Source organism: Crocodylus porosus, unplaced genomic scaffold (genome assembly GCF_001723895.1).
Source record: "Crocodylus porosus isolate Cpor-Errol unplaced genomic scaffold, CroPor_comp1, whole genome shotgun sequence".
NCBI classification, from domain to species: Eukaryota; Metazoa; Chordata; order Crocodylia; family Crocodylidae; genus Crocodylus; species Crocodylus porosus.
In genome coordinates, this window is record NW_017728886.1 from 78,076,689 (window position 1) to 78,091,369 (window position 14,681).

Here is a 14,681-nt window from a genome sequence, read left to right on the forward strand (position 1 = left end):
TTGTATTTAAATGTATTTAGATCTTTCTAGTTGATAGCCCCTTTGTCTATAAGTCCATTCATACATAGTGTCTGACAAAGGAGGTTGTAGCCTATGAAAACTCTTGCCTTTCTGAAAGAGTTAGTCTTAAGATGCTATCCAGACCCACCTTCAGCCTAACTTCAGACTAATATGGTTAACTACCTCTTCCAATAAATGTAAGGACAGAAACCGATCTGACAATACACCTAGTATTGTATATCATATTGTAATGCATTGTACTGCAAAGAAGCTGACAGAAGAAAGAATGGTAGAAAAAGCCATTTTTAAACGTGGGTTCTTTTTTTTTAAAGCATTAAAATGTTTTATTAACGTTTGAGTGACAAGTTGCATTAATAGGTATTTTCCCTTGGATGTACAACATGTTACAGAATGAGCTAGATAAAAAACAGAAATTAAAATAAAGACCTGCCAGAGTGATCTCACTCGGGTAGCATACTTTTCATTTAGAAGAGTATCTGTGTTCAGAAGGGACCCTCAACTGCAAGCCATATTTAAAGGTAAGACTACACAAACTTCTTTGTGAGTATACAACCTCTACTATTCAACCTGGTTTCACTAAAAACATTAGGCAATACTGTAACAGGGGGACCTTCTCGGGGCTGATCTGCCATTGGCCTGCCTACCTGTTTATGGGCCAACCGCCTGCCTTCTTAACTGCCATGCCTTAATAATACCTAATTAGGATGTTAACTAGGCAGGAGGCTGCTCATTTCTTGCCCTGAAGCCAGGGGGCGCTTTCTGCGCCTCTGTTCCTCCCCTACACTGCAGCCCAAGCCTCGCAGATGGTATCCACAGTTCTTATCATCACCGGCCCCACACTGGGCCCCAGAATCCTTCAATCCAGACCCCCAACTAGATTCCCTCCAATCAGGCGGCCTACTCTGCCCTCATTCTGGGCTGCCTAGCTCCCTGAACTGTTCCCCCTCTCAGGTGTGGTCTCTCTGGGTTACCTGTTTCAGTGTTTTACTACCCTCTTAGTGAGAAAGTTTTTCCTAATATCTAACCTAAACGGCCCTTACTTCAACTTGAGACTTTTCCTCCTTGTTCTGTCATCTGCCACCACTGAGAACAGTCCAGCTTCATCCCCTTTGGAACCACCCTTCAGGTCGTTAAAGGCTGCTATTAAATCCCCTCTCAATCTTCTCTTCTCTATACTAAATAGCCCAGTTCCTTCAGCCTTTCCTCATAAGTCATGTACCCCTGCTCACTAACTATTTTCATTGCCCTCTATTGAACTCTCTCCAATCTGTCCACATCCCTTCTGTAGTGGGGGGACCAAAACTGGACACAGTACTCCAGATGTGGCCTCACCAGTGCTGAATAGAGAGGAATTATCACTTCCCTTGATTTGCTGGCAACATTCCTACCAATGCAGCCCAGGGTGCTGTTAGTCTTCTTGGCAACAAGGGCACATTGTTGGCTCATATTCAGCTTATTGTCTGCTTTAACCTCCAGGTCCTTTTCTGCAGAGCTGCTGCCCAGTCAGTCAGTCCTCAGCCTGTACTTGTCCATAGAATTGTTCCATCCTAAGTGCAGGACTTTGCATATGTCATTATTGAACCCCATGAGATCCAGTCTTACAATATTTTCCAAGTAACTCACTACTTAAGAATAAACTATTGCCAGAGGAAACAAGTATTTTCCTTATACCTGATCTTAGCTTTTAAGAGGTAAAGGAAGGGAAGTAGTAAGGGAGGTGCTTCCCTAACAAGTCTGTAGCCTAAGTAATAGTCTTGTGAAATTGACCTTTTTTCTCAGTTCAGAAAAGAAACCTATAATTCAGTTCTGAACCGTTATTATCTTCATGAACTTCAAAACTCCCAGTTCAAATAAGTTGGATGGAGGGAAAAGACTGACAAGCGGATATTTAGGTTCCCTGCTTCTGCTCCCATTTCCCTCAGGGTAAGTACAGACAGTTAAAAAGTCTGAGGCTGAACTGATTCAGTCTTTGCAGGTTAAATCTAAACTTCGTAGACTGAACCAATAACAAAGTGAACACACATTCAGTTTTGATTCTAGAAATACAGCCACATGCCTGCAATGAAGAAGCTGGGGGTACTACAGCACATCTTCCTGCTCATATGGAGCAGACAACTTGGGCCAAGTCTAGCCCATCCTGGGAGGGAGGGTTTGTGGGGGGATTCAAAGCATCCTGGGATGCTGGGGGACTGCAAGTTAACTTGAATCTGGGAATCTGGGACAGAAGTTCAACAAATCAGTTAAGTCTGATACTACATCCATCCAGGTTTATCTTAAACTGGTTTTGGCGATTTTGAAAGCAATTTATGTGCATTGAACTTCTGTTATGTTACAGATTTGAACCAGTTCCTGATCACTTATACCGGTTTATGTTTAATTTCTGTCCTGAGCCTCAGTGTACAGTGAACCTTCAGTTAAAAGGAAAAAAAAGTTCTGTAGACTTCTCTCTGCCTACATCCACTATTCCACTGCACGTAGCAGCTAAGCTAAATTGTTGTTGGTTCTTATTTTCCAAAACCAAAGACAATTGATATTAAAATGTTCTATCTGATTTTGCTATTGTATTTACTTGAATCTAAGATGACACTCCAATAATTAGATTTAATAAATGAAAAACTGACAAGTTGGTTAAAATTTTCCATGTATAGAATCTAATTACTGGCCTTTCATTCATCCCCCCTACCGCTGCAAGGGAGAGGGCAGGTGGTATGAGACAGTCAAGCAGCTTGTCCCTTGCTTGTGCCCGCCCCCAACTCCTCCCTGCTCTGCACCTTGCTTCTCTCCTAGTCTCTGCCCTCCCTTCTCCCTAGCCTCTGCCCTTGTAGCACTCATGTGGGCTACATGTTTGTGCTACAAGCTGGGCTGGGGGCATGCTCAGTGTTGGGTGGGGGGGAAGATAGGCAGAAGAGGCAGCAAAGAGGAGAGGGTGGGGTGCAGAGATGTGGGGGATGGGAAGAGGTGGGGAAACAGCAGCTGCGGCTATAGCCAAACTCCAGGTAGAGGCTTAAGCCCAAGCCACAGCAGCTGCCTGCCCCCCCACCTCCCTCATATGGGATTCTAAGACAAGGGTCTTTCCCCCCACCCCTTGTATTAAATGGGGAAAAAAACCTTCATTTTAGAATAGAGTAAATATGGTATATCATCTTCTTACATTTACTCTAGAAAAGAATAGCAAGGAGCAGTGGCTCTACATCTAAAGGAATTATTAGTCTTTTCAGCTAATGAAAAAGCCTGTGAGGCAGAAGACAGAACTGCTAAAGAAATGGCAGGATAACTTCAAATATCCTGTGCTTTATCTGAACATAATGACATGAGCCTTAATATTGCCTCACATTACATACCCTATGCAGGAGACCAGCAAGGGAATATTATTTATGAAAAAGATTCTTTAGTGTGATGGAAGCCTCTCCAATGTAAAAACCATTCTTTTCCATAGGAAGACCAAAAAAAATAGCCTAAATTTTGATTACATGCAAAATCGGAAGATGTCATGATCAGTAATTAATTAATTCTTTAAAAGTCAGCCAGATGCTCCTAATTACCTGTTCTTGTAATAGAAAAACAAGGAATATTTAATGAAATAGAAAGGAAACATATAAAAAGATAACAAGGAAATATTTTTTAAAACATGGTATATTAAACTGGTAGAACACATTGCTACAAGGAATTGGAACAAAGAAGTTAGTAGGATTCAGAAAAGAATTTCAATAGGTATTTGGAACATCCATAATTCTATCAGAAAGGGTCATTGGTTTGTTTTGGTTTTTTTTAGAAGTAATATACACCAACTTGTTTTAGGATGTAAGCCAGCAACTAACCACAGGAAGGTTTAGAGCATCTGTCTGTTATGGCCGCTGCTAGAGGGCGCAATCCCAGATGGATTTCTGGTCTTATTTGCTATATTTCTAGTATCAAGAATAAATAAAACATAAATAAAAATACCTTTATCCAAAGATACCACCTTTATTTAGAGACAGACATTGAGCTCTTCCCATTATATCAGATTTTCAGATTCAACTGACAATAAACTAAGTTTCAAGATACAATACATTAAAAGGAAGAACAAACTGAAATACCACAACTTACTTTTAACATTCCATAAGATGTCTTGTTCTGGAGAGGCTGCAAAAAGGATGAAGAGTCGCATAGTATCAATGCCATACTGCTGGACAAATTTCTCAGGATCTATCCCATTGAGCTTGGATTTACTCATTTTTTCCCATGTGACCTGCACCTTCTCTTTAGTTTTTACGTGAACTGGTCCCGTCTCTAAACATATAGAACACATTCAGTAACTCAACTTCACTTTGTTCCCTAAACATCTGAAATGGCAAAAATTAATATTAACTCCTTTTTTGGTGTTCTTCAGGAGTTTAAAAGATAAATACCTATTAAGGAAGGAAACAAGTCCCTTCCCTACTTTAAGATTTTAACTCAAATGACATCATTTGGGGGGCAGGGGCACATGACTTTTATGAGGAAAGGCTGAGGGAACTGGGCTTATTTAGTTTGGAGAAGAGAAGACTGAGGAGGGATTTAATAGCAGCCTCCAGCTACCTGAAGGTAGTTGGTTACCAAGAGGTCAGAGCTAAACTATTCTCAGTGGTGGCAAATGACAGAACAAGGACCAATAGCCTCAAGTTGAAGCAAGGGAAGTTTAGGTTAGCTATCAGGAAAAACGTTGTCATAAGGAAGGTAAGTAAACCACTGGAGCATGTTATGCAGAGAGGTGGTGGTATCTCCATTTTTGGAGGTTTTTAAGACTTGGCTAGACAAAGCTTTGGCTAGGAAGATGTAGTTGGGGGATGATCCTGCTTTGAGCAGGGGTTGGACTAGATGACCTCTTATGGTCTCTTCCATCCCTTATTTTCTATGATCATAATATTTCCATCGCATAAGGAAAATAAATGTATTTTTCCTTTTTGCAAAGCTATGTCCATTGGCATAGGGCAGGGCAATGCGGGGAGAGGGGGAGGAAGTAGAAAAAACCCATTGCCACTACAGCCATACAACTGTGCTAGCTGAAAGACAGCAGCAGTTTTGTTCTGCAGCTGCCTTGGGTGCCCAGCTGCATTATTATGCCTCAGCCCACTACTCATGAAAGGCACCAGTCTAATAGCACTGGAGATTCAGGGCCCACAAGTATTCCGAATTTTGCAAATCTTTCACTGAGATGCTTTGCACAGGGGTAACATACGACTTGTCCTGGGCTTGGTTTACAAGTTTCAGCGGGGCCAAGACACATTGTTCCAATGCATCAGCCACAAAAGGCAGCACTGGCATAGGTGCTTCAGTGTAAAAACATCAAAGAGAGGTAAACTTTACCTTCCAAGCAAAGAACAAGTATAAACACAGACAAAGGGAGATTTAAGTTTCATGCTACCCTTCAGTGATCACATGCAGGGGTAGAGAGTAGCTTGTTCTATACCCATTATAGCCATATCTTATCCATTGAGACTGCTATCAACTGTACCACCTATGGCAAGGGTTTTTCAATGCAGATATCTGCTAACTGTGCCCACCAGATCTTTACAACTGGGCTAGTGAATAGTTGTTATAAAATATTGATTTTTTTGGTCATTTTCGAGCTAGACCCAACTGAAGTAAAAATACAGTTCAATCATAGGGTCTGAACCTGATTAAAGGGCAAAAAGATTAATATTATCCCTGATGATACACTCAGCATTATGTACACAACTCCAGAACACACACAAAAAGTCAATCTCTGGCTTAACGTTTATAAGGATTCACTTCTCACTGCTGAATTTTCCATGCACTATGACTTGTACATCCTTTTTTGCTAAGCTAGCCTTTGACCTTCTGGATGCACCTGTGCTGGTTTTCCCACACAGTCCCCCTTACCAGTGAGATCAATTTCCTCTCGCTTCAAATATTGGCCTGTTGTTGTTAGTCTGAAGGTCTCACTCTTGATGAGGCCTTGGACCAAAAGCTTATGAAAAGGCTCCCTGAGGACAAAAGGAAAAGGAAACTTATCTGTTGAAAAGCGTGGCCAAAAGCATTCTTTACAGTAAACCTCAGGATGCTAAACCAATGAAAATACAATTATTTGATGAAAGAAGCATTTCATTGTACATGCACAATAGTTATCACCTATAAAAGTTAAGGCACTTTTTGTATTTACTTTAATCTAAGATAATATTTTTCCCTCAATCAACACTGGGGGAGCTTGTCTTAGTCTTAGATTTGAGTACTAGCCCAGAGCAGGTGGTGGCTCAGCTCCAGCTTTTGCCCTGAGCTTCAGGAGGAAGGAAGAGGGGTGGGAAGCTGAGCTTGCCTGCCTCAGTCTGGGATGGCCTGTGTGAAAGGGGAGCGGGTACATGGCAGGGGGAGCATGGAGGAGACTATGCAGTGGGGAGGGGAGGCAAAGGAGACACACGGTGTACAGATTCAAGGGAGTGCAGGGAAGACTGACTGTCTCTCCTGCCTCTACCTCCCACTCCTACTGCTTACCTTCACCTTTTGCTTTGACACAGGCCCAGGACATGCCATTGCTGCTTCTCCCTGGTGGGTCTGAGCTGTGGCCCCTAACTGTCCCAGAGCTATAGCAGAGACATTCAAAATGTAAGTGGCAAGGGGTTGCATGCGATGAGGAGGCAAAGGAATCATATGCCAGGGTGGACATACATGTGGGAGAAGGGGTGGGGGAGGCAAGGGGTGGGAATCTGGCCTCTTACCCCTACCACTGCTCTTCCCACCACTGCTGTGGGGGGTGGACAATGAATTTAAGATGACTCCACACATTTTCCATGTATATAATATAATTACTGGAGGGTCATTTTAAAATGTGAAGTTGCCTAGTATTTGGGTAACTGCAGTGCTCACTGTATCGAGAAATACACATGCTTGTTCATATCCTGCATAAATTACTGTGTACTGATTTAATGTTATTTTGATACTGATATCTTCAAATTAGAGATAAAAATATGATAATCTTTACTGGCACAACTCAGGGGGTTCAATAACTTTAAGATAAATTTATAACCCATGTTCAAGTTGTCAGATCTGACTTCTTCACAATCATTTGATTTTAACCGACTCTGAACTTTGTTTTGAAATACATGGTCTTAGCCCAAAATCTTATTGCACATTTCCTTTTTAAAAAATCAGAATACATGTTCTTTCAGCAAACAAAACATTTATATACTTGATGGTCAATACTGCAGACTCTGAAAAATGACAAAGCCCCGTTGTGGGAAAAAGACAACAACAAAATGGACATTAGAAACTAATAATGTAGGAAACTTCAAATTAGACTAGATTAATATTTTTTTTCTTTTTGGCACAAGCAGCATTAAAACCTTAATATCTTGGTAAAAATAATTTATAAAAGAAAAAGAAAGTGAACAGCACCACATTTATGGATAACAGAGGTAAGCATAACCTCTGAGAGAAACGGTGCTTTCAATTAATATATTATAAACAAGAAGCTCTTGATGAATTAGATTCAGTTAACAGACACACCATTGCCATCGTTTCCCTTTAGTGAGTTAATTTTTGTAATACATTGATTCAGATGACTGCTGTTGTAAACTTTATTGAAAAAAGTAACAAAGAAGTTCATCTCTGTGGCACTTGCTAATTAGTGCTGGCAATTAAAGCACTGTTCCTTCAACAGGATACGTGTGCTTAACATTAAGCACCTGAGTAGCCTCACTGCCTTCCATCAAAATAAGTCTCTGTTATACATATACACAGTACAAACAATACATCATATCCCCTGTATCTATTATTTACTCTTTCCAAAAGGTCACAAAAATCATTCTTTTATGAGGAGGTAACAGCTGAAACAGATTTCTACATTGTAATTTATAACTATAACAATTCATATTCGAAAACACTGTTTTAAGGAGTTAATTATGAATCAATTTATTATTACTATAATTATAAAATATAACCTTGTAGAAATGCAACTGATGATGTGAAAGGGCAGTCATTTATTCTACAGAATAATTTTACACTATAAATATTGGATCGGAGCAGCCTGGATTATGCATGATATTGTATCTCTAGCATAACATGATTTACCTTCAATTGCTACCACAATGCTGGAGCAACAGGTTATTTTAAAGAGAAAGGAAAAATAGTATTTATTTTTAGCAGTCATTTTCTTTGCTCTGTCTTTCTGTTACAGACACATTTATTATTAAAACAAGAGTCTCACAGACTGAAGTCTGTAACCCTATCACAGAACAAATAGGAAGTAAACATGGACTGGGAGAAAACAGGTCTTGTTTTAAAAGCTAGTAATTAAACAAAGTAAGAAAATTACAAAAAAAAGTATTTAAAAGGATTAAATATCTCCCTTATCCCCACATATTATTTGGGATGACATTTAAACAACATTAATCTTATGTGGGAAAGTAAGTTAAATAGTCAGAACATCAACAAATTGGTAACTTAACCAGAAGACATTTTTCATGGAATGCTTACTTTTAATGACATGGTGTTAGTTCAGATCAGATGCCATGTTACTGCAAGTTAAAAGGAGGAATGTGCATTTCTAATTTATATTTACAGGAAAGAGAAGCAGGCCAGATGTAATACCAAATATTTTACCATGTATGGGGAAAACAGAACACATCTGAATGGAGTGGGAGACTACAGAAGGATGGAGAAATGCCCAGCATCAGAAATATTCAGTCTGTGGAAGGCTCTGGTGAAGACAGGAGAAACAAATGCAGCTGGGTACTGAATTTCTTCAGTTGATCCAGGAGAGCTTTTCCTGAGAGACGATGTTGTCTTGGCTCCACCACATGGTCACATACAGAATCACATTCTGCTGGAAGCAGCATTTACAAAGCCTCTGAACTAATATCTTTATAATATCCAACATTCACAATTTTGGACAGGGTCAAAGTTTGAAAAGCATTCCTATTGTAATCCTTACTTTTCAGTATATGTTTTTACAGGATTACACACGCTACATTATCTCCCTCACATGAAACAAAGGAGAAGACAGGTGGGGAAAAAAATGGATCTGGTGAGCTACTTTGTTCTGAATGGAAAGACAAAGAAACAACAGCATCTTAATGTAATGCTGATGCAAATGTTGTGACAGAATGTCATGGCTAGGCCTCTTGGCTTTGTGGATGACACCAGATAAACAGTTCAACTCTTAAAGGTCACTACACTCAAATTGATTAATGATTCCAGTGAAATAAACAGAAAGGTAATATGAATTATTTGTCATAATATGATGAATGACATATTTCAGACTGCAAGAGGTTTTGTTGCTGTGCAGGCCTGGAGCAGGGTTTTAAGGTACATTCCAGAGAGGTGACTGGGAAAGTTGTTTGACATATCACTCAAACACAAACTCTAAGAGTTGCTGAATCTGCAATCTGACTACTGACTTTGGTCATGGACACACACAGCACTTAAAACAGTTTACATGTGGCTTAAATCTGAGGCGACCAGACATACAAGCCTTTTAAATCAGTTTAAATCTGCCTGGAATGGTTGAAAAGTGTATTTGAAAAATCAAGCACTACTGGAACTGGCTCACTGGGAACTGTTCAGTGATCTGTTGAACACAGATGTGAAAAAAAAATCAGACCCAGCAGTTTAGCAGAAAAGGAAGTGCGTCAGTTTGACCTGGCTCACCCAATGTCTGTATAGATCACGTGCTTCAGTGGGTTATGGGGGCTTCGGGGGGGCTATGAGGGCTTTGGGGGGGCTTTTATTTTATAGGTGATTTAATTAGCTATTAGATAAAAGTGCCAAAAGGCCCAGCTGAAGTACGTGATCTATACATTGTTGGGTGAGCTGGCTCAAACTAACGTGATGCTTCTTTCGAGTATGCATTGTGCTTGGTGCAGGGGCGTTCCAAGCTGAAAGTAAAATGCTATTTTGTTTAGTTTTTTCATGTCTGTAAGCAACTCAAGTGTTCTGTGACATTGGTCTGGTCACTTTCAGTTATCCCATACTGTACTACTCTTCACTTGCCCCCGTAACTGCTGCAACTGGCCCCTCTAGTATGCAGCCAGAACTCTAGTGCTCTGCGGTTTTTGGCACTTTTTTCAATCAATTGGCTCCCTTGCACTGCTTATTCAACAAGATTATCTTTCTAACAACCAGCTGTGGTCCCTACTAGATTGGACTGCACCTCCTCCCCTCAGCCTCTGGGAACCAAAAAGTGTAGTATCAAACACTCCTTTCCTGGCACCACCTGCCCATCCCCCTACCCCCTCACCAAGTCTGGTTAATATACTGCAGACTTTGGTCAACTGCAGGCTGCTGAAGTTTACTGAACTTATGCTTAGGAAAGAAATAAAAGCAGAAAAACAGATTCCCCCCACCTCCTGGAACTCCAAAGCATGGATGCAGGCACACCCAACCCGCTCCTACCTGCCCACTGCAGGTACATACAACTGTGAACAGGTTCCCGCTCAGTAACATTTTGAATTGATTCAATTGCTGTGCATCCAGCCCCTTTGATCTTGGCCTACCCTCCTAAAACAGCTGTTTTTCTATACAGGATATTTCAATGGGGTGAAGGACGAACATGACTGGTAGGCAGGGAACTTGTCAGTTTGAACACATAGCACAGAGATGAAAGTCCTGCTGAAGAGCATGTTCTGTTCTGTGCAGGGATAGTGGAAGACTATTACCACGCATATAAAGGACTTGTTGAGAGAAAGCCGGAGGTACTCTATCCAGCTAAAGCACTGATGAATGATGAACTCATAGGAAGAGATAAGTTCAGAAGTTGTCTCTCAAGACCTCTGCTCCTTACAAAGCTAAGCCTGTGTTCCTTGCTTCCTTGACAGACTTCAAAATGCTTAGATTAGAAGAACAGAGTGCCCACAACTGATGAGGAAACCTGAAGCAGCAGGTGTAGATCCTGAGCAGGGGATTACGTTTAGGTTTCAGAGTTCCGTAGTCTAAAATGGTTAGATGAAAGTATCCTACAATGTATGAAAGGACATGAGCCTAGGAGTATGCTGAGAAATGCCATGGCTAAATGCAGTAATTTGCCCTAATTGACTTGGAAGGTCTTTGCTTCACAACACAAATAAATAGTAAGGAAAACACTCAACATCCACCAGTTCTTACAATGGGCAGTCAACTGCCTGAATAATCTCCGCGTACAATTATAAAAATCAATTAATGTTTACAGTGAGCTCTTCTGAGGTCAGAGTGGTTGCCCCACAGCTGTAGACTTTCTTCTTATGTATTACAATGTGGTATACTGTTTTGAAAATACAACATAAAGGAATGCCACCTTTTCCTGTAGTCTTATGGTTGTGCTATTTAGCACTCTCACAGCAAGTAGGCTTGTACAAATAAGTTCAACTATGTACACAGATTTTTCTTCTATTCTGTAAAGTGGCTATCTAAAAACGACACCCTCTCTATGCCATTTTCTCATTTTGAGCATTAAAATCAAATTTCTTAACCTAATTAAAACCTGTTATTGCTTTTTAGTCCTTCAGGGAGAAGAAATTGGATTCCATTTAGGCTCATTTATCAAACAGAATTGATTCATATATTCCAGTGAAGCACTACATTTGAATCTTACTTACAGCAGTGAAACTCCCACTAGAATCAGTGCAGTTGAACAGATGTGCCTGAGGGTCCTATTTATCCTCCTGAATCAGTGTTATTGGAAAAAATGAGCAAGAAGAACATAGCTTGACAGGATTTTTTAAAAATCAACTCCCTTTTCAGGCATCTTTTTAACATTAGATACAAATATTAGAGGTGCACTGATACATCGGTGGCATATCGGATTGGCACTGATAAAAGGAAAATTAACATTATTGGCAATTGGCATTTTTTGGCTGGTATAGCCAGTAATGTCACCAATAAATGCTGTGTGCATGTGCAGCCATGCATGTGCGCCAGCAATGCAGCCTGGCGGCTTGAGGAGTAGCCTCCTACTGGTACATCTGTGGTGGGGAAGGGGCATTGGAGGCACAGATTGAGGCCTCCACAGTGATGGAGTGGGGTGGGCGCAGAGGCTGCCCAGCCAGGTCACTGAATGTTAAAAGTAAATTTCAGGATGTCATCCTCTCACTGTACTCGGCCTTGGTGAGGCCACAGCTGGAGTACTGCATCCAATTTTGGGCTCCACAATTCAAGAAGGATGTTGAGAAGCTTGAGAAAGTCCAGGGGAGAGCCACGTGCATGATCAGAGGGCAAGAGAATAGGCCTTATGATGAGAGGCTGAGAGCCATGGGACTCTTCAGCCTAGAAAAGCACAGGCTCAGGGGTGACCAGGTCTGCCTATAAGGGGTACGGCATCAGGATCTGGGGAAACATCTGTTCACCCCAAAGGAAACCAAGGGAAAACAAGGACCAATGGTCATAAACTCCTCCATGACCGCTTTAGGCTGGACATAACTCCTCCGTGACCGTTTAGGGTCGGACTTGATGATCTCCAAGCTCCCTACATATGAATCTATGAAACTATAAGAAAAAACTTCTTTACTGTCCGAGCCCCCAAGGCCTGGAACAGACTCCCCCCCAGAAGATGGGAAACTCCCTTCTTGAGAGCATGGAGGCAGAAAGGGATCTTGGAGTCATTATTGACTCCAAGATGAACATGGGCCGTTAATGCGAGGTCACGGTTGGAAGGGCTAACCGGACCTTGTCGTGCATCCACAGGTGCTCTAGCAGGGCCAAGGAGGTGACCTCCCCCTCTATGCAACACTGGTCAGGCCACAGCTGGAGTATTGTGTCCAGTTCTGTGCGCCCCACTTCAGGAGAGATGTGAATAACATTGAGAGGGTCCTGAGGAGGGCCACCCGCATGATCCAGGGACTACAAGGCAGACCCTACAATGAGAGACTGCGGGACCTGAACCTGTTCAGCCTTCACAAGAGAAGGCTGAGGGGGGACCTGGTGACAGTCTATAAATTCACTAGGGGGGACCAGAAGGGTTTGGGAGAGACCTTGTTTTCCCTAGTGCCCCCTGGTATAACAAGGAATAATGGCCACAAATTGTTGGAGAGTAGGTTTAGATTAGACATCCGTAAGAACTACTTCACAGTTCGGGCGGCTAGGATCTGGAACCAACTTCCAAGGGAAGTGGTGCTGGCTTCTACCCTGGGGGTCTTTAAGAGGAGGCTCGATGCCTACCTAGCTGGGATCATTTGAGCCCAGTTTTTTTTTTCTCCTGCCCTGGCAGGGGGTCGGACTTGAAGATCTATAACGTCCCTTCTGACCCTACTTCTATGATTCTATGACCCTCGCTGGCTTCCTGCCCCTGGGGCAGAGGGCTGGACTTGATGATCTTCAAAGTCCCTTCCAGCCCTAATGTCTATGAAATCTATGAAATGTGACCCCAAGAGCGGGGCGGAGCCATGGACAGCTCATTTGGGTGGTGTGGGGAGAGGGGAGTAGGAGTGGCTCCCTGCTACTGCGTGTACCCCCAGGGGAGGCCTGGGGGGCATGTGTCCACCCTGGATAGGTTGGATTTGTGCACAGGGGCAGAGGTGGGCTGCCTGCTGCAGGCTTAGGGCCATAGGCTCCATCCCACTTCCAGGGTTGCATTTACCATTGTGGCTGGGCAGTGCCTGCCCCTGCCCTACTCCTTCCCTCACCAGTATGCACCCCCTCACACCCGTTTCCTTCCCCACACCTCTTCCCCTCCACAGACTTATCAGCAGGAGGCTGCTCTCCAAGCTGCTGGGCTGCATTCTTATAAACTGACTATTGGATCAGTTGGTTGGATCGGCTACTGGATATGGCTGGTTAATAATCGCCATCATATTGGCCAAGAAAATCCTTATCCATGCACCCCTAACAAATACCTCATTTTACTTTAAAGCATATTTGCTGCTTAAGTAATGAACAACCCTGCAGTACCTCTGTTGTCATGAATACTGTGCTCAAAGAGGACAGAGTTAAAGGTATCTCTGAACTTGGCATTTCTGATAAAAATCTTCAACCTAATACTGCATTAATATTATATTAAAAATCTGTTAGTCCAGATTTTTAAAAAACATCCTTTTTAAATGGTTACTTAACAGATTTGTGAGTTAAAATATAGGAGTGAAGCGACACAAAATATTATGTAGGCAGTTCCTCAAGACTTGTAATGGTATCAGTTAATAGTCTTTCATAGGTGACAGCCTACTTATTCAGATCCTATGAGTGGGCATCAAACAAGGCAGGCTACTGTTTACAAAAGCTCATGCCTCTCTGAACCTGTTGTCGCTGAAGTGACACTTCGCTCTACCATGTTACCTATACAGAAAAGCTCTGAAGTTCTTTCTTCTACCAGGCGCAGTATCTTAAGGAGACAAAGTGTTGGGGACCTCAATCTCTCCTATACCCCTTATAATAGAACCAACCTTTGGGAAAACAGAAAGTTGTTCAGGGAGGGGCTAACTGAGGAAGTTCTTCTTTTGTGGATGTGACATCCTTCTGTTCTAGACCATCTTAAGTCTCCACCCTTCTGTGAATGGTCTTTAAAAGGAAGTCTTTAGTCAGGTCAAAAAGTGAGACTAGAAATGTTTGCTGAACATCAAGTTAGCAAGACAACAAACATTGTTTTCATTGTGGGCCATTTCCCTGGTAGAAGTGCTCAATGGAAGTAGAAGCCATCTATGGTCAAATGACTATGTAATAACCTATAGCAGGGGTGCTTAACCTCTGGCCTGTGTGCAAAATATGGCCCGTGGAAGTGAACC

General features: G+C 42.0%; 1 protein-coding gene across 1 annotated transcript in view; it reads right to left on the bottom strand.

Annotated features, from left to right (window-relative positions):
* LARS2 (leucyl-tRNA synthetase 2, mitochondrial) overlaps positions 1-14,681 on the bottom strand; it is a 126,570-nt gene that overhangs the window by 23,880 nt on the left and 88,009 nt on the right. The window contains exons 15-16 of the mRNA XM_019537246.1: positions 5,884-5,987; positions 4,108-4,290 (exon numbers count right to left, since the gene is read on the bottom strand). Coding sequence (XP_019392791.1) covers positions 4,108-4,290; positions 5,884-5,987 — 287 coding nt within the window. The remainder of the gene's footprint in view (positions 1-4,107; positions 4,291-5,883; positions 5,988-14,681) is intronic.